Source organism: Crotalus tigris, unplaced genomic scaffold (assembly GCF_016545835.1).
Source record: "Crotalus tigris isolate CLP2741 ecotype Arizona unplaced genomic scaffold, ASM1654583v1 scf7180000020199.3292806832:711173, whole genome shotgun sequence".
NCBI classification, from domain to species: domain Eukaryota; kingdom Metazoa; phylum Chordata; class Lepidosauria; order Squamata; family Viperidae; genus Crotalus; species Crotalus tigris.
This window is the reverse complement of record NW_024097900.1, coordinates 6,926-28,136: the sequence shown is the minus strand read 5'-3', so window position 1 is coordinate 28,136 and position 21,211 is coordinate 6,926. Positions and strand designations below refer to the sequence as shown.

General features: G+C 39.7%; 1 protein-coding gene across 2 annotated transcripts in view; it reads left to right on the top strand.

The window, feature by feature from the left end:
* Nucleotides 1-20,945, top strand: part of LOC120318357 (forkhead box protein P2-like) — a 138,423-nt gene extending 117,478 nt beyond the window's left edge. For both annotated transcript variants that reach the window (XM_039365842.1, XM_039365841.1), the window contains exons 3-4: nucleotides 19,098-19,187; nucleotides 20,790-20,945. In XM_039365842.1, coding sequence (XP_039221776.1) covers nucleotides 19,098-19,187; nucleotides 20,790-20,840 — 141 coding nt within the window. In that variant the 3' untranslated portion in view covers nucleotides 20,841-20,945. The remainder of the gene's footprint in view (nucleotides 1-19,097; nucleotides 19,188-20,789) is intronic.
* The last annotated feature ends 266 nt before the right edge of the window (nucleotides 20,946-21,211 follow it).

The following is a 21,211-nucleotide window of genomic DNA, read 5'->3' as shown; positions in this document are numbered from 1 at the left end:
ATTACGATATTTAAAAGGAATAATGGATCTAGGGTTATAAGACCATCTAATAACCTATCAATACAATGCTATGTAGATAGTGACTGGGCAAATGATATGAATGATAGAAAATCAAACACAGGCTTTGTAATATTATTTGCTGGCAATGTAATTGGAAATCTAGAGAACAATCCTCCGTGGCACTTTCAACTACAGAAGCTGGATTTATAGCATTGTCAGAGGTTTGGAGTTAACTTGGTACAACTACTAAAAGATGTAAATATTGACAAAAAAGGGTCTATACCAGTATGGGAAGATAATGTTGCATACATAACAATGGCAACAGGAGGACACATCGGAAGCAGGAGTAAACACATAGACAGGGCTTTTTTTGTCATAGAACGCCCAGAACGGAGTTCCAGCACCTTTTTTGGATGGAACCTTGTAGGGTAGGCAAGGCAGGTTGTATGACATGTGTGAGTTCCGGCACCTTTTTTTTTTTTCTACAAAAAAAGCACTGCATATAGATATCAAATATTGCAGTGTAAGAGAGGCAGTAAAGAATAAACTAATAGAGTTAAAGCATTGCCCCTCTGAAAATAATTTGGCTGATATATTAATGAAGCCTTTGAGTTCAGATAAGCATCAAAATTGAGTGAAGGCATTCAGACTAGCAGCCATTCAGCTTTAAATGGGAGGAGTGTCAAAGTAATTATGATTTAGTAGCTGACCGGCAGAAGTGATATATAAAGAAAGAGTCAGCAGAGTATTTGGGGGTAGTATCCCTTTAAGAGACTGTGTCTGAGAAGAGTAGCAGTTGGAACCTGCTTGCTCAATTCAGCCATTTGAATATAACTGACTATCTTGTATTCAGGATGCTCCCTGAATATTGTTGTTTCATATTGTATATTAAACCACAGTTCTTTTAACAAACCATTGTCAGATGTTTAAACAACAGGTTATGGGCCCAGAATGAAGAAAAACCCAATGTGGAGAAAACAATTAAGAACCTGACCAGAGTCAGAGGAACTGGACATTGTGGTTTTGAATGTGGTTTGTAGTTATATAAGGTAAATGTCAAAATGTTTATAGCCAGGTGGTACCATGCATGAAGCTGGTCAGGAATCCCTCTGTAGGTGCACACTTGGAATAAATCACAGTCCAAACCGGCCTTGAAGTGGTGAATCAGTGATCGTTCAGACCACTGCCTGATCTGTCCAGCATTCCCTTACATATTCTTTTGCTGGCCAGCCCCTCTGCTTCAAATTGTGGATGTCCTTTTCAGCTTGGGCTTGGGATTCATCTTTGAATCTGGCTCTCAGTCCCCACATACACAGATTGATGTCCCATTCTTGTGGAAAAATAAAGCCTTAAAAAAATAAAGGGCTTTTACGAAATTCCGAAGGTGAAAGAGAGATTTTATTTTTGCGCAAAAAGGTTCAGAAGTGACTTAACAATCAGCAAATTTCTGAACAAGGGGGAGGGTCTAAACTAAAGCTTTATAGGTTTCTTTCTCTCAGAACAAAGGAAGCATAGATGGAATCTTACATTGTATATGGAATCTACTTTGTGTAACATTCAGATAGTTTCTCACACGTTAGCTCCATTTCTCATGGGAATACAATGAAGGAAGTTTTTATTTTTATACAATGTTTCTAAATATGCATTAGGTCATTCACGTACTGTTAATACAGCTTTTGTTAACACAGCTTTCTTTTCAGAGATTATGCAGACACATGATTTTTGCTTTTAGTGATTTTTCATTATTATTATTATTATTTTACTTTATTCTTCTTTATTCTATGTTATTCTATTTCTTTCCCACATTACTCCCCCCTTTTGGAAGTTTTCCAGCTTAAACTTCCATTATTCTACCTCTGATTCCGGATCTCCTGAAGGTACCATTTTATATTCCCATAGGCTAACATTGTTTCATGTTTTGCTGTTAATTGGGCTGTACTTTCTGAGATCCTCCGAATCATGGCTATAAGACAGGGGATCAAGCAAGGAATTAAAATACATCCTAGAATTAACAAAACTTGCAGGCCTACAAACCTTCATAGTCATAGCAGCCTTGTTAATTCCAAGATCCATAGCAGTGGTCTCATTGGTTCTAGACCACCATTTACCATTTTCCCATGTCCCTGTGCATAGGAGGTCACCTACTGCTACACAAAATTCTGTTTTGTTTCTTGAGTAACATACATGTCCTACCAAGTTGGAAGTGAGACCCCAATCACCATCTTTCCCACTTGTATAGGTTAAATTATTATTTTTAGACATTTCTAGTACCTTGGTATAATTTAACTCTTGTGCTTCCCATGGCCACCTTTCTCCCATGTTTGTTCCACCACACACAAAACAGTTAGACACGCCTAAAGTATGGGCAATGTCTTCTGCTAACTTAACAAAGGTATTCGTTACATGTCTAGGTACTTCAGGAATATGTAGGTTCTCCATTTCCTCATAATATGACCAAAATAATGATTTTTGTTCTGGTTTTTTTTGGTTGCAGTTATAATTTTGACTTCTATTTCTGACATTGGGTCATAGCCATTTGTATCTATTCCTATCCCAAACATCCATTTCTTACTTTCCCACTTATTTTGTTCTAGGAAGCAACTGCCATTCTTGACTGTGAGAGTCACCAAATTACAGTTATCCGTTCCATAGGAATTTGCTTTTGTTTCATTCTTTTCAAACAAGATGTGGTCTATCTCTTTTGGGTCTTGGGTATGCCACTTAACACATGACCACCACTTACATTTGACCGCACATCCATCTGGTGGGCACAAGTACTTATGTTTTGGGATAAAGTTGTGAATATTACCGATCCCTCTGCAACCATATGTTGGAGTCTAATAATTAGCTGCTTTGCAAACATTAAAGGTGACGCTAAAACTGGAGTGTGGATTGGATTTCCATTGGGAGATCCCTAAGAGTGCCTGGTCCTTATAGCTAGTTCTTGTTCTATGTGTTTTGATTTGTAAGGCCCAACTATCAGGATCAGACTTCGGGTTATAACACTGATATTGGACACCTTTTCTACAAACTTTATATGTAGTTCTATTGTATGTACAAGAGTCAGGAGAACTATCTTGGCACCCTTCTGGTTTAACTGTATGGTAAATCAAAGTCTTGGTTATCTGGTTTCCTTGTTTTGTAGTTTTGATACAGTTTTGACAACCTTGGTTTCCCTGTGTTTCTGCTCTTTCTTGGTGTGTGCTACTCAATAATTCTTTATTAGAGGGTTTCTGCATTATGACCTCTCGTGTAGCCATTGTACTGATTTGTGTAGGAATGTGTGTGCATATTAAATAATTAACAAATATTACGAGCTGTAGACTCCTCATATCTTCCACCGTGCGTAGAGAGACAGCTTCCTGGGGTGTCTCAGCAAGGTTGTTGATCACACCGTGTCTTGGGAACCCGTTGCTGTATTTCTTGTAAATTTCAACACCAAAGGCTTGTCAGTCTTGTCTACCTTGTAGGTCACCGGATCTGCAGGTGCAGCTGCTTTCACTCTACTCCAATGGATCCAAGATTTTCCTTCCAGGGTTTTCACTGCCAAAGGAGAACACATGACAACAGTATACGGTCCTTTCCATCTTGGGCTCAAGGGATCTGATTTCCAGTGCTTTACCCACACCCTATCTCCAGGCTTGAACCCATGTGTTGCTGTAACTACTGGAGGGGGTTGTTGTTCCATCATATAATGGCGCAATTTTGAAACGGCCAAATTATGAAGCTGTAACTGATGTAACAATTTCTGTTGATCTACTCCCCCCTTATGTGCCAAATCGGGCCATCCTTGACTGTCAGGTTTAAACAGGCAAGGAGGACGGCCAAACATGAGCTCATAAGGACTAAGTTGTAATTTAGTGCGGGGGGCCAGTCTGATTGCATACAAAACCATAGGCAAAACATCTGGCCAGTGTAGATGAGTTTCCAAACAAAATTTGGTAATAAGTGTTTTAATTGTTCTATGGGATCTTTCCACTCTAGCAGCCGATTGAGGGCGGAAAGCACAATGAAATCTCCACTTAATTCCTAATGCTTGGGCTAAAGCCTGATTGATTTGGTGTACAAATTCAGGGCCATTATCTGATGAAATCCTAGAAGGGCAACCAAATCTAGGAATAATTTCTTTAAGAAATATTCTGGCAACCTGTATAGCTTTCTTATTTACAGTTGGAAATGCTTCAATCCATCCTGAATAGGTATCAATTATTACTAACAATGCTACATATTTCTTACTTCTAGGCATGTCAGTAAAATCAACAACAACATAGTCCATAGGAAAAAAAGCGATTGGTTGTCTGCCAGGTGGTATTACTGGTCCTTGGCGTGCATTGGTTTGGGCACAAATGGTACATTGAGAACAAACATCTGCTATTAGCGAAGAAGCAAATGGAATATAAAAAAATCGTTCAAGTTGCTGTAATAATGCAGTTTTTCCCAAATGATGTTGCTTGTGTGCCTGAAAAATAAGTGGGCGAGCAAGTGCCAAAGGAACAGCAATGCGTCCATCAGGTAAAGTGTACCAGCCTTTAACTAGTTTGGCTTGTACATCTTGTTGTAATTTTTGAGTTTCCTCCCTCGTATATGTAGGATCAAGTTGTTCTAAGTAAGTGTCTAGATACATGAACCTTGTGACATCTGATTGGAGAGGGGGACCTTCTAATGCAAGTCTTTTTGCTTCTTTGTCTGCCTTCCTATTGCCCTGGGTAATAAGGCTTGAGTCTTTTTGATGTCCAGGACAATGGATGATTGCAACTTTGGATGGCAATTGTGCTGCCTTGATAAGTCTTTTAATCAAAGTTGCATATTGGATAACTTTGCCTGTGGAATCCAAATATCCTCTCTCTTTGTAGATAGCCGCATGTGCATGTATTGTTAAAAATGCATATTTACTATCTGTATATACATTTAAAGTCCTTCCCGCTGCTACTTCTAATGCACGGGTCAAGGCATATAATTCTGCAAACTGTGAACTGGCTTGACTAGGCAACTGTGCTGATTCAACAGTAGAAGTTTGAGAAACTATTGCGTAACCAGAGTATCTACATCCTTTATCCATAAAGCTAGAACCATCAGTAAACCATTGATAGTCTGGATTATGCAAGGGTTGGTCTGTAAGGTCAGGTCTGCAAGAATATTGTAGTTCTATTGTTTGCATGAAGTCATGAACAGGTTTGGTTGAATCAGGAATTGGCATTAGAGTTGCTGGGTTTAAAGTTGAACATTGTTGCAGTGTAACTTGTGGATTTTCTAATAAAAGAGCCTGTATTTTATGCATTCATTGATTACTTATCCATAAATGTCCTTTATTATCAATGTATAAACAGTCACTGGAGCTGAAAAGGTTAACTTGTTTGCCTCCTGCAGTAATAGCATAACTGCTGCTAGGATTTTTAAACATTGGGGCCAGCCTTGTGAAGAAATGTCCAGGTGTTTTGACAGATAAGCGACAGGGCGGTTCCAATTTCCCTGTTTTTGGGTAAGGACCCCTAAAGCTACATTTTGTCTTACATCCACATAAAGTGAAAAGGGCTTAGATATATCAGGTAGTCCTAGGGCGGGGGCTGTGGTGAGAGCCTGTTACAATTGTCTCATTGCTTGGGTTTGTTCCTCTTGCCACAACAGAGGTTCTGTAAGGACCCACCCCACTTTGCATCTTAAGAAGACAGAACTCTTGGAATAATTCTTCCAACAGGAATCCTTTATTAAGAGAAAATGGTTGCAGGCATGCTAGACAGGACTTGGGGTTCAAGCTCTTCCATTCAAGGTTTTAAGGGGTTCCCCAGTAGTCCCACCCAATCAACCCCCCTTCCAGTGATAGTTTCAAGTATCACAATTCCACCCCCTTTCTTCTTTCTTCCGTCTGGATGGGGACTTCAGATAACTACATGAAAGGCAAATACCCTCCTTTGGTATGCTAACGCTTCGAGGTTACAATAAACACACATTCAGCATTCAGCTCTTTGAAGTGTACTGAAGGAAGTGAGGGCCATAAAGCCCCTTTGTTCTCCCCCTTCTCTCCCTCTTATGGCAGAATCCAAAGATGGCAGAATTGGGAGTTTCTATATTTGATAATTAAAGATGAAATATAATTGGATTCTGACATCCGGCCCCTCTTAACAATAAGAGAGATCCACCTGAAAGAAAACACAAGTATAAAATTTAGTCAGGCTTGTTAGGATACTCTGTGTGAAACTTCTTCAATAGCTTCGGGGCTCTGACATGACGTTTATGGACCCACTCATTTTGTGAGGGAGGGAGGTGTTTCCAGGCAACTAGGTACTGAGTTGCTCCATGATATCTCCTAGAATCAAGGATTTCCTTTATTTCGAAGTGTTGTTCACCCTCCACCATGAGTGGAGGTGGTGGTGGGGGGATTTTTGGCCGTAGATGTGACTGATGCTCTCTTTTCAGCAAGCTGCAATGAAAAATTGGGTGTATTTGCCTGAGGTTTTTGGGTAATTCTAATTCTACTGTTACTGGATTTATGATTCTTTTAATTGGAAAAGGTCCTATATATTTTGGTCCAAGTTTTTTACAGGCTGTAGGGACTTTAGGTATTTTGTAGATAAGTACACCATTTCTCCTATAATGACTGGTGTAGGCTCAACCCTTTTTTTATCGGCTTGTGCTTTGTATGCCCGCCTAGCTTCATCTAGTGATTTTCTGACTATTGGCCAGGTGTTTTGTAGGTTTTCCATCCATTCTTTCAGTGAAGGGATCGTTGGTTCTTTTGGGGTTAACTCTGGCATAGGGTTGAAACTTTGACCGTTGGCTATTTGAAAAGGAGTGTAGCCTGTGCTGGAGTGGACTGCATTATTGTAGGCAACTTCTGCAAAAGGAAGTAAGTCCGTCCAATCACTCTGTTGGAAATTTAAAAAACATCTCAAATATTGCTCAAGTACCGACTGGCAGCGTTCCGCTTGTCCATCTCCTTGAGGGTGGTGGCTAGATGTCAATCCCTGAGTGGTCCCTAAGAGGGATAAAAATTCCTTCCAAAATGCAGACGTAAATTGCACTCCCCTATCAGAGATGATGCGTTGGGGTGCCCCGTGCAATCTGTAAATGTGCTGGATAAAAAGTTTTGCTAAGGCCTTTGCAGTGGGAATTTTTTGGCAAGGGATAAAGTGCACCTGTTTGGAAAATAGGTCCGTGACTGTCCAGATAACAGTATTCCCATTGCTTTCTGTCAATTCCACTATAAAATCCATGGCTATTTCCCTCCAGGGGGCTGAGGGACTTGCCACTGGTTGTAATAGCCCTGGCGATTTCCCTTGCAACCTCTTTGCTGATGCACAGGTTGGGCAGCTGGCAACATAACTTTCTATGTCCTTTTTTATTGATGGCCACCAAAATTGCCGTTTAATTAAGTGTAAAGTTTTTACAAATCCAAAATGCCCTGCTGATTTTGTGTCATGGCAAAGGTGCATGAAAGTTAGTCTTTGAGTTGTTGGTATATATAACTTTTCCCCTACCCAAGGCAACCCGTCTTTCATTGTGCACACATGTTTGTTTTTCTGGAACCATTCATCTTTTTCCAAACTTTTTCTGAATTCAATCCCAGTTTGGCTGTCCAGTTGTGGTTTTATTTTGGCTTGGGTTCTTGTGGTTACTGGCGCTGCCAGTTGTGATTCTGCCATTATTGTTCTAGAGTCTGTGGTTCGTGCGCTGTTATATTGGGGCATGCGAGATAGTGCATCTGCCAGGAAGTTCTTTCTTCCTGGTAAATGTTTGAGCTTAAATTGGAATTGGTGAAAATGCTGGGACCAGCGGACTTGTTTGGGATTGAGTTTCCTAGAAGTTTTCAGGGCTTCTAAATTTTTGTGATCAGTCCACACCTGGAAGGGGATGTTGTTGCCTTCCAGGAACTGTCGCCACGTGAGTAATGCCCAACGTATCCCATAAGCCTCCTTCTCCCATACGGGCCAGCGCTGTTCTGTTTCCGTGAGTTTCGTGGATGTATATGCACAGGGTTGCAATACTGCATCATCATTTTCTTGTAATAGCACAGCCCCCACTGCCACATCACTTGCATCTGCCTGTATTATGAAGGGCTTTTCCATGTCTGGGTGCCTTAGTACTGGTTCGGCAGAAAAAAGTCTCTTTAGTCTCTCAAACGCTGCTTGGCACTCCATTGTCCATGTTAGTGGCTGGCTAGGTTTTACTGAGGATGTTCCCTTCATTTTTAGTAAGTTAGTGAGGGGCAGGGCTATCTGTGCAAATGAGGGGATGAATTGGCGGTAAAATTTGCAAAGCCCAGGAAACTTTGTAGTTGCTTTCTTGTGCGGGGTGGTGCCCAATCTAGTACTGCTTTGACCTTCTCCGGGTCCATTTCAATGCCCTGTGGGGATATGCGATAGCCTAGGTAGTCTATCCTTTCCTGGTGTAATTCGCATTTTGAGAGTTTGTCATATAGGTGAGCGGCTCGCAGCTTCTTTAAAACCGCTCTGACAAGTTTGACGTGTTCTTCTTTTGTTTCAGTAAAGATAAGAATGTCGTCCAAGTAAACAAGGACCCCCTTAAATAGGTGCTCCCTTAGAACGTCATTGATTAATTGCATAAAGACTGCAGGCCCCCCTTGTAATCCAAATGGCAAGACTTTGAATTGATAGCACCCCATGGGGCAGTTAAATGCAGTCTTCCATTCGTCCCCTTCCTTGATTCTCACGCGATAGTAAGCTTCCCTTAGGTCTAGTTTAGAAAAAATTTTCCCTTTCGATAGGTGTGACAGCATGTCTTTCATGAGGGGCAGCGGGTATAGGTTGCTTTCACTGATTGTATTCAGGGCCCTATAATCCACGCATAAACGTAAAGAGCCATCCTTCTTCTCTCTAAAAAGGACCGGGGCAGCCACTTTAGGCTTGGCTGGCTCAATGAAACCTCTCTCAGGTTTTTTTTTAATAAATCTTTCCATTTCCTCCTTCTCCTTTGGGCTCATGGAGTATAATCTGGCTTCGGGAGTTTTGCCCCAGGCTTGAATTCAATGGTACAGTCTGTGGGTCGGTGGGGGGGAAGCTCATTCGCCCTCTCCTCACTGAAGAATTCAGCAAGGTCCCTATATTCCTCTGGTATTTCTGTTAATCTTTTTTCCTCTCCTATGGATGCTTTTTCTATTCTTGATTCTGGTAGCCTCCCTTGGGGTTTTAAGTCCATAGGGTCCCCCTTCGGGAACTTTGATTTCTGTCGTCCTCCAATTTACCCAGGGGTTCCATTTTTTCAACCATTCCATCCCTAGAATCATTGGGCATTCCATACCTGGGGTCACCACAAACGTTAAGTCCTCTTCATGGTTGCCCAGGGAGAGGTGTATTGGCAGAGTGGCTAGGGTAGCTGGCACCCCCCCTGCTATGGATCCATCTAGCTGGCCAAATGAGATTGGTTGTTCCAGTCTCCTGGATGGGATGCCCAGATTCCCCACTAGTGTTGGGCTAATGAGGCAGCGGGTGCAGCCAGAGTCTATTAAGGCTTTCACCTTCACAGCTTCGGGCATGGGGGGGATTAATATAGTCACTGTTTTGAAGATGGGTGTGATGCATCCACTTACCAGGGGTTCGCCCTCCGAGCTGTCATCTGAGGCATCCACCGGCCCTGTGGTGTAGGCTGGAGTTCTTTCCCCTTGGTGAGCAGAGGTGGGGGTTTCTGCAATTTCCATCATTCTCATGGCTGTTTCTTTTGGCTTAGCTGAATACTCTCTGGGTTTGTTGATTGGGGATCTGTCTGGGTTGTGCTGGGGGGCCTTTGAGCGGCATTCTACAGCTCAATGCCCTTCTCTTCCGCACTTGAAACACCCCATTTGCTTCTTGGCTGTATCCGATGATTTCACCGGTTGGTGTGTCAGCTCAGGCGGGGGCGGCTCCATTGTTTTCTTCGGCGGTGCCTCTTCAATATGTCGATCTCTGCTTCCTCTGCCAAGACGTACCATTCCTCAAGTCGATGTGGGTCCCCTCGGGGCAGGCAAGCATCATATAGATCATAGTTTAGTCCGTCTTTGAAATGGCCAAGGAGGATGTCTTTTGGCCAATTCAGTTTGCTGGCAATGGCCCGGAATTCTTGTGTATACTCGGCCACTGGGCGTTTGCCTTGCCTCATCGTTGTTATCCTTTCACGGGCTTTGCGATCAGCCAGGGGGTCTTCAAATCGTCTTCTCAAGAGGACATGAAACGGTTGAAGTTACTGATTTCTGGGGCATTGGAGGGGTCATGCAAGTTCACTACCCAATCCGCAGCTGGTCCATCCAGGCAGATTGCACGATCCGGATGCGGGCTTTGTCGCTGGGAATGTCCTGCCCATATTCCTCCATGTAGCTGAGTACTTGGGTTAGGAAAAACCCCAAGCGTGTTGGCTCCCCTTTGAATTTCACCTCCAACGGTGGACGTCTTGGAATGGATCGGTGCCTCCGTTGTGGGTGGTAGTATTTCCGTCCAGATTGCCATCTGTGGTCCGGTAGGGGGTGGGGGCTCCTGGATCAGTAGATGTCCCTGGGGTTGCAGGTTCCACGTCCCCCTTGGTGTCTCTCCCTTTGTGGCTCCAGGAACTGGGGCGGCCGTAGGGCTCAGGAATCTCCTCTCCTAGGGAGCTGAGAGTTCTCTTCATCAGGTCAATAGCTCTCTCTAGGATCCAGTCTGAGTACGGCATACAGCTTCCTCCCTCTTCACTTGCGTGCAGGGATTTCTCCATCTCCTGCTTCCATTCTGGTTGCTTGGTCCCCCGTCTCAGGGTCACCTTTCTTGATTCCTTTCTCCACTCACTTTTCTTTCCAACGTTCATCGACCAGCGAGGCTTGTGGTCCTGTGTCTCCACCACTTCTTCTCCTGAGGAATCTGACCTCTCAGATCCCAAACATCTGGCAAGGTTCCAACTCGGTCAGCGGCTCTCTTTCCAGGGAGTTTTCCCCCTCTCTTTCTCCATTGTCTGACATGGTAAATTTTTTGCAAAATCCCCCGGCAAGGGTCTCCCTTCCAGGTGGATTAATTTTGCAAGTCCTGTCTAATGTAAGGACCCACCCCACTTTGCATCTTAAGAAGACAGAACTCTTGGAATAATTCTTCCAACAGGAATCCTTTATTAAGAGAAAATGGTTGCAGGCATGCTAGACAGGACTTGGGGTTCAAGCTCTTCCATTCAAGGTTTTAAGGGGTTCCCCAGTAGTCCCACCCAATCAACCCCCCTTCCAGTGATAGTTTCAAGTATCACAATTCCATCCCCTTTCTTCTTTCTTCCGTCTGGATGGGGACTTCAGATAACTACATGAAAGGCAAATACACTCCTTTGGTATGCTAACGCTTCGGGGTTACAATAAACACACATTCAGCATTCAGCTCTTTGAAGTGTACTGAAAGGAAGTGAGGGCCATAAAGCCCCTTTGTTCTCCCCCTTCTCTCCCTCTTATGGCAGAATGCAAAGATGGCAGAATTGGGAGTTTCTATATTTGATAATTAAAGATGAAATATAATTGGATTCTGACAGGTTCTTTTTCTGGTCCCCTTAAAGCTTGGTACAATGGTTTAGCTGTGAGAGCGAAGTTAGGAATCCAAATTCTACAGAAGCCTGTAATTCCCCAAAAGTCTCTAACTTCCTGTTTTGTTTGTGGGATGGGAATCTGTAACACAGCTTGCTTTCTCTGGGGGCCCAAAGTTCTCTGTCCTTGTGAAAGTTCATAGCCTAAATACATTACAGTCTCTTGAATTAATTGTGCTTTCTTTTTGGATGCTCTATAACCACAGTCTTGTAACAATTGGAGCAGTCTGGATGTGTTTTCAAAGCAATCCTCCCTGCTTTGGCCAGTTACTAAGACATCATCGACGTATTGAAGGCAACAATCCTCTTGTCTGACTAACTTCAGATAAGCAAGATCTTGGGCTAGGGCTTGACTAAAGCACGTTGGCGAATTTTTAAATATACGGCTACCACAAGGATTTGATTGCTTGCCAATAGATTTATTTAGGGCAGATCTGGTGGCTCCCGTGTCAACTAGCATTGGGACAACCTGTCCTCCCACCCGTATTTTAACAATGGGCTCTGGGGGTGGGGCGATAGAACCCTGTCCTCTTCAGTCTTCCCATTCCATGTCAGCTAAACCGATCATGTTTTCTTCTCTTTCCTCTGTCTGATTGGGATAAACTGGATGCCCTCTTCCTTTGAAGCTCTTTCTGAAGCCTCTCTGGAAATTCCCTCTAAATCCTCTTCCTCTTCCATACTGGCGAGATTGTCCCTTGGGCTGGCCATTCCTCTGGAGGCACTCCCTTTGCCAGTGTCCTTCTTGTTTACAGATGGCACACTGATTGGGTCATAGGCATGTTCCTCCCAATGCCACGGCTAACATTTCAACTTTCCTTTTTTTCTTTTTGATCTGATTTGCGTTCCTCCTCCCTGTCACAGTTACGGAACATATTGAAGCATTGAAATATTAGTGTTATCTGGTCCAGGAACCAACACCTCTCTTAGAGGGGCTATATTTTCTTCTGTTTTTATTTCTAACTTGCTCCTGGTGCAGCTAGAAACTGAGGTTTCACTTTCAAAGTTATTCAAGCTTTTATCTGTTTCTTGAAGGGATCCAGCTGTTGCTAATTTTCCTTCCTCACCGGCTTCTGGCTGAAATTGGGCTTCTCTTTCAGGCAGAGGGAGTGGAATTTGCTGATTTATTCTTCTCTTCTAGGAACGTAGGGGGGTGGTCTGGCAATTTCCTCCCTATCTTCCTGGCTGAAAATCTTAGCTTTTGTTTGAGGCTTGGCTTTTTGGCTTGCCAAATATATCTTTGCACACTCTATCTGACATTTTGCTAACCATCTCGGTTTTTCTGCAATGTTGATTTTCCATTGGTCAATGTAGGGATACTGGTCCCAATAACCATTTCCAGTCACAATTTGATGAACCCGTGCAACGAGTTCGGGATTCGCCGATCCCATTTTTGGCCACCCTACGCCCAGGGCAGTCCACTCAGATTCACAGAATCTTTTTAACATGGCTGGATTTGGTTTTGGATCTCCATAATCCCTAGAAAAACCCTTTTTGAAATTCTTTAACATGCACTGGAGTGGCGTCTGGTCAACGCTCTCCTTTGACTTTTTCCCACCCATTTCTCTAATACACTATATTGATCACTCAGCATGAGCTACAATGGTTTAACCTCCCACACAATCCTGCCTATTGAAGGCTTAAGGACGCCACCTTTGCCTTCTAAGGGGTGATCAATCCCTTCTTCCGATCCAAAAGGGATCAGGTTTCCCCTGTTTTACAATACTTGCCTGCAGGCGTTTTCCAGACTCCTTTGTTGATTTAAGATCTGTCTGTCACCCTCATGGATCCTCAGACTGGAATGCTTCCTGATGGGTTAATTCCCTTTCCTCCCGTCGAAGTCTCCTCATAGTCAAAAGCTACGAAGCCGGCTTTGGAGCTGTCGTCGTTTAGGAGAGGGGGGGGGCACCAGGGCAATCCGTCTTGGAAGGTTAAATTCTTTTTCTTAAAAGCCCTTAAAAATGTCCCGGCGGAGAAGTCGCCATAAATCTTGTGGAAAAATAAAGCCTTAAAAAAATAAAGGGCTTTTACGAAATTCCGAAGGTGAAAGAGAGATTTTATTTTTGCGCAAAAAGGTTCAGAAGTGACTTAACAATCAGCAAATTTCTGAACAAGGGGGAGGGTCTAAACTAAAGCTTTATAGGTTTCTTTTTCTCAGGAACAAAGGAAGCATAGATGGAATCTTACATTGTATATGGAATCTACTTTTGTGTAACATTCAGATAGTTTCTCACACGTTAGCTCCATTTCTCATGGGAATACAATGAAGGCAGTTTTTACTTTTATACAATGTTTCTAAATATGCATCAGGTCATTCATGTACTGTTAATACAGCTTTTGTTAACACAGCTTTCTTTTCAGAGATTATGCAGACACATGATTTTTGCTTTTAGTGATTTTTCATTATTATTATTATTATTTTACTTTATTCTTCTTTATTCTATGTTATTCTATTTCTTTCCCACATTACCATAGCTCTGGTGCCTGCTCATTGTGCAGGCCAGTCATCCATTCGGCTTCTTCCCCTTCTACATTCGCTGCCACAACATCAACTATTCCTCGTCTGGGTAAGCATGGGCATAAAGGTTCATGTGAACTCACATTTGATTCAGGAAAAAGGACAGTTTCTTGGGATTCCTATCAAACATGGGCTTGATTGGGTGCGGGTCCACAAGTCGCTTCCCTCAGTAAGCTTGCTGTATGCCTGGCCATTGGCATTGGGGTTAGGGTTAGCCCTTTGCTGGGGTCCTGGACTGGCATTGTGTTGATAATGGTCAGGGCTGGCATAGCATCAGTAACGGGCAGGGCTGGCAGGGTGTTGATAACAGTCATGGCTCTGCCAGCGCACTGGGCTTGATGTTAAAGCTGTTCTAGGCAGCAGGAAGGCAGCATGAGCCATCACTATGGGACTGGGGCTTTGCTGCAGCGGTGGACGGTCTTGGGGACGCCTGTCCTCTTTTCCACTGGAGATTACCTAGCGGATAATCGGCTTTATTTCCCCATCTTGTGTCAATCAAACTTCTCTCTGAAGCGTTTGATGGAATGACTGTGGATGGCAGTCAGGTACCCCCATTCCCCTGATTCATCCCAAGAAGCTGGCTGCTTCCTCTTTCTCAGCACCAGCGAACAAGATCCGTGGGACGAGATCAATGGGAATTCAGCTTCCGCTACTTTAACTGTGCTTCTCCACGGCAGGGTAGCATCTGATCGCCAAATCCCTCCAAGGGTTAGTGTTCCTTCCAGCTTCATCAACCTCTCCAGTGGGATCTCCTGGGCTTTTGGTCTCACTCTGGCTGCAGGGGCTGCATTCTCTGCCTGAGCTGTAGCCTGCATTCTATCCGCCACCATCATGCTGAGGCTAGCAGCCGATTCCCCCTTCTTTTCCATCTCGATGTCTTCCCTGAGTCTGTGTCGTCCTACCAAAAGTTTAGGTAGGCGACCGGGGTTCAGGACCCCACGTTTTAAAATGAATTGGAGTCTTGGTTTAATGTCATGGTTCCGATAGATGAGACCAGTAAAAACAGAACTCCAAGGCAAGAGGTTTCCTTAAAGAACATATTTATTGGCTACAAAGTATCGGCACGATCAAAAGTGAAAATTTTGAAAGACTGAAGTTCCCTCCCAAAGGTTACAAAGTTACAAAATTGAACTTCCCACCCCAGTAATATGTCATTAATCACGTTCCCCAATAAACTACTTTGGCGGGGTTTCTAATGGAAGGCTCAACCTGCCAAACCTCCCCCTTTCATCTGTTTTTGCAAGTTAACTGTTTTAATGTTTGTTGTTTAATAAATAAGTATCAAGTAATATTTTTTACTAGCTGAATGGAATCTGCTTGCTTTTATTTCTATGTAGTGATTGAACCAGAGTATGCCAGGTGTAAACTTAGTTGGAAATTAGCTCCAGTAGTTTCTCCAGATATATGTCTCTTCTAGAAGATTTTAAATATTCACCAAGCTTCCTACTTTTAGCTACTGTTTATTAGATGGAAATTAAAGCTTATTGTCAAAACATAATTTTTGCATATTTACAGTACAAAATTCATTCCCATCCCACCCCATCTCTAATTTGGTTTTTTTTTAAATTCCCTCCTTGAATTAAGTAAGACTGTTATTAGATTTTGGGGGGTAATTTTCCATTTGCACAAATTATGAATTCGATAATATATTGGTCAATGTTTCCAAATGGTTTGAGATATCGTATACCATTATTGCTAAATGAGCTTATTTTTACGTAAACTAGTAAAAGATAAATATTTCATAACAAAATAGAGAATAAAAATAATCTTTTGTGACACGTTTTCCCCCCTTTCTGGTTATCTGCAAAGTGCACGCCCATTGTCAGTTTAACAGAGTACTGCTTGTATAAACATTCCTGTTTCGCCTGTTCCATGTAATAGTTTCTTGTATCGTATTTCTTCTGACCCCGCTATCTGAAACCAATTATAGGAGATCCATTTGGGCTGCATCTATTTTCATAAGAAGCCCAGGCAGCAGAGATGAATATCAACATCAAATATGATTCTGAGTGCTTTGTTATTTATGTTTCAGAGAGATTTTGTAGCCTTCAGCTCTCAAGAATGTGTCATGCTGTGCTGTTTATACATTGAAGATATTAATGACCATAGATGTCATTTTTCATTTTAAATCTCAAATGCAACAGGCTGATAGGTTAAACATTCCTGTTTTTAACAAAACAATATAAATGACATCTGTTTCCATTTAGAAAAAAGGAAATGAGAAAACATATCTTTAAAAAGAAGAAAATAATCTGTATATGTTAAGTAGAAACTTCACTAATTTGTTTTTTAAAAAGCTGTATACATTATTCCTAAAAAGAAAGAATTGGAGCACATGAAAAATGTGCTTGTGTATATAGACATAACTCAAATTTTAAAAATCATACAGATTCATATAATTGACAAATTGATACAGTATAAGCTACATCTTCTCAAGAACAAGCCTCACCCACATCAGAGAAGTATTTTCCCTGATAAGTATGTCTCATATCACAGCTTTAGATGATTCCATTTGTTTGTATTTTGTTACTAACTTTATTAGGCACTAAAAATGTTAATTCACACACATATATTTTAACAATGATTTGCAAAAATACATAACCAAAATCTGAGTAAACTTTGATATTCTAAATACCTGTGCTTTTATTTGCTTATTTCTGAATTCTTAATGATTTATTCTATCATAATATCTGTCTCTTTAGTCAATTAAATTATATATTACAATCATTTAAACTATTGTAAAAATACTTTTAAAAGCTGCTCTGATTTATTGCTCATTTAAACCACAGATCCATAACAAATCAGAACAGCAATCTTTCCTAGTTTGAAAATAGTTTTGTAATATCTTATAACTGAGCAAACGTATAGCATGCCAAAGGATCCCTGCTGTCTTCAGGTACAATCATGACAGTATAGGTAGTAGAAATGTACTTGCTTTATGACAATTTCCCTTTTATGCGTGTGCCACCGTTTCCCATTTTCACTTTTTATAAGCCTCATCATGTTTTATAATGGGTGGAAATTTTCTTTCTTCAAGGTGATGGTATACAGAAGTGTGAACTCTGTCTCCAATAAAAGTATCTGACTTTTCAGAAGGGCAGTTCATATTCTGGTGTTCTTATGATATGTCTTCTATGGATGTCTCCATTATATTTTATAAAGATTCATATTTTTGCAGAAATTTGATAAGAAATCTGCAATCTGTTAATAGCCTACAGACAAACTAGTACTGCTAGATAAGTTCCCTGAAAATCCAATTTGGGAATGCATATTTTTATTACCGGTATTCTTTTCTAAAACAAATGCCCACACACTTCCCATGTCAATTGTAATCCAAACATAGAATTTCATATGCATTATCAGTAACATTAATTAGCTCATATAATATAAATATAATGTTTGGACTATATTAGCAGATTTTGATTCTGAGAAACTTAAAAACAGATCTAAGTTACAGTTGCAAATTATGAATACACCAATGACAATATAATTTCAACTAATTCAATTTAATAAATAATTGCTAAAATAATTGACTAATATAACTCAGAAGATAATGGTACTATATAGGCTCACAAGTCAAAGGGAGCTGTCTATCTTTTCTTTCCTTTGTTTTGTTAACAAAATATTTCTAGGAAATAAATGGTATTTAGATGTAAGTAAAAATTGGTACAATATATAGAATTCAATTTATGGCTTTTTAGTTTGGTTGCCTTGCTAATCTATAATTACCTGGGAATCATAAAAAAACAAAAACAGAATGTTGTGGTAATGTTGCAGCTATACTGAAAGGAGTTACATTTTTCAGTCTGGTATTAATGCCTTTTACAAGGTGACAAATCCATGTTCTTAGGAGCTGTGATAGAGCATGTAGTGTAGCTTGTTTACTTTGGTTTGTTGTGTCTTCTTGTTTTTTCAAAAACTTGCATGGAACCAGACTGTAGCAGCCTTCTCTCTGTCTTTTCATAATTGATCAGGGGACGACTGCTTTCCCGAGGGTTAAGACGTGGCAACTTTTTCTGTTTGCTCAGCATCTCAATGCAGTAGTTCAAACATTGTTCACACCAGCTGGCAGTGTAATGCCATATGCACATCTTGTCAAAGCAACTGTTGTCATGGATACTGGAAACTACCTTAAAATCATCTCATTTGTGGCTAAGCAAAACTACCACTCTTTATCAGTTTGGTGACAATTTTTAGAGTGAATACAATTCTACTAATAATATATTTGAATTCTGAATTGCTCTCTGTGTCCTAGTACTTTGTAGAAAAAACTTAATAGTTTATATAGTTTAATATTTTGGAATTCTAAAGTTGTAACAGCTACATTTGTTTAAAGTTAATACTTTTTCTAGTAACTGGCATAGCTCCGTATAATTCTGTTGTTCAAGTTTTACTTTACTTAATTTAAATGAACAAGTTTAAATACTATATTTTGATTACTATACTATCACCTACAGAAGCCAATCTGATCATTTAAGTACTGATTTCAGAGTTTAGTGAGAATGCAAATGAAAGCCACTTATTTTATTTGGCATTAAAACTCCACTTTATTTTGTCAAATGAGAGATTTCTTTTTGAATTGTAAGTATCAAAAACAGTTTTTAATCTTCAATGAATGTCCTTATTAATTCACGTTCAAGATAATCTGATGTTGATTTGTCAAATTTAATTACAGTTTCCAGTATTACTTGAAGTCTATAGCTTTTACTTAACATTGTAAAGTGAAAATGCAAATTGAGTGATGATTTACAAGGGTGTGAGCATTTTACTTACAGACAAGTTCTTGTGGAGATGAGGCTATTGATGTGGTTTATGATTTTTCCTCTGCAAGCACTTTATACAAATTAATGCTATTTCGTTGAGAATTTGTTGCAGATATATGCTTGTTTCTTAAAATCTGATATACATACTATCTATGGATTTTTGTTGCTGTGTTTAAAGAAGATACATTTTTATTTACATAGGAAAAGGCAGTTTTGCTTTTTGCATTAGGCAAATTGCTACTGAAACATTTTCGACAAAATGCTTTAACTTTTATTTATTTTCATTTTGTCTTAACTTTCAGGCATTGCAGGCAGCCAGGCAGCTGCTCCTACAACAACAGACAAGTGGGCTGAAATCTCCTAAAAATAGTGATAAACAAAGACCGCTACAGGTTAGTAAAGCATCTTTACATCTTAAGCATAATTTCTAAAGAAAAGCACCCATACACATTTATATAATTATTCACATCTATAATTTCTTGCTTGTGAACAAAATACTTATAGATTGATAATGTAACTAATTAAGAAAGATCATTATATAGTAGCAAGTATCCCTTTTAAATTACTTTGTAGTAGCTTAAAAGGTTGTACAGATGTAAGCAGAACAATCTTCACTCTACTATGCCAACAACCTTTCTATGCATACTATATTGGAGGTTGTGGATATTATTATCATAAACTTAACTGATAAATTTACAACAGTGAAATAAACAATGATCTAAAAGAGGAAGATTTTGCATCTTCCTGCATTGGTTATATATTCAGCATCTTTCCCTTTTCTCTTTTCAAATATGTTAAAAATCTGAAAAGATTGTGATTGTTTTATCACATATTAATTCATAAACTTTATAAATTATTAAATATTTATAATATTTAAAAGAAGCAAATGTACATGTTCATATATACAAAATCTAAGATTAAATCTTTTATTAATACTTGATATTAACTTTTTGATGCTTATTAAAACAATGAAAATAGGCATTGCTAATGTGTTACTTCTAACTTCTTTTATTTGAAACAAATATTTATTTCTCACTTGATGTTTCTTAAGATGAATATGTATGTATTTTTGGCAATAAAAGTAATAGTGCTCTTCTCACAATGACCCATATTTATTTCTAGGTTTGTTTGTTTTTTAAATAAGCACAATATTTTTGTTACAATTACACTTCTTTGAGCAAATACTACTTTTATTTTCTTTAAACCAATGACTACTTGAAATATTACAGATTATGCATATGCTGCTGCAATTTTAAATGGTTGGATACTTCCTTCAGCCCCTCTCTTAGCTCTACTTAGATAGTGTTGTCTTTTTTTTGGCCCAAGTCCTAAATACCAGTTGCTTGGGATGGTAGATATAGGGGACACTTGATGCAATTTGAATGTTATTTCATGGAGACTTGATAAATGTTTATCCCATCCTCATGATATGATCATCATGATATCTAGATGTGAAGGGTGATTTTTAAAGCCAAAATGAGAGACAAAAATATACTATTTTACTAAGGGAGATTAAATATTTTTCAAGTACATTGGGGGACTTATGAATTAAATCAGCAAGTTTGCTAGGGTTGAATCTCACATAGAGTTCTTCCAAAAATCACTTCTGCAACTATTGTATTTTCCTAGGATAATTATTTCTCCTGGGTTAAGCATCATTTATCTGCTTTCTTGAATGAATCATGTGGCTACCTTAGCCAATCATACAATGAATAGGGTTTTGTCAAATTGCTGCTCAGAGATATTTGGTTACATAATATTACCACTGAAATTAAATAAAAGCTAAGTGAATACTTTTTTCAAGGAATACTGAAAATGTGGTGAAACCATAACTGTAATATTCAAAATGAAATAATTATTCTGAATTATAATTAGGACTTAGGGACACAAGTTAGCAGTTTAAACATATGCTATAAAAAGTACCACATAACTTCAGTGGATCCATACATGCATTTGTGGAAGCTCCATTGCTGATTATCTTGGGTCATTCACAGATCACTGTGTTGCTCTATGGACCTCTGAACTCTATCCAACGGAGATGGTAGCCTTGCTGTTGTTTCACGATGAAAGATGTGAGTAAAGAGCCCCTGATTTTGCCAGTGTTGCATTTGCAATACTCAGTAAAATGTAGATATTGTAGTGGTCCCTTACTTCAACCTCTCATTTTCTCTTTAACAAATAAGAGATTAAAAAGAATTTGGAAATTGTTATCTCAGGATAACAGATTGTTTAAGAAAGACCTAAGGAGAAAAAGAAAAGCCTCTGTTCAGATACAAGAAAAAAAGATAGTTACTATGATTAGAAAAAGTAATTGAATCAAAATAACTCATAAATAATAATAATAATAATAATAATAATAATAATAATAATAATAATTTTTATTTTGCAGTCACAGACCAAAATGCAAGTGCAACAA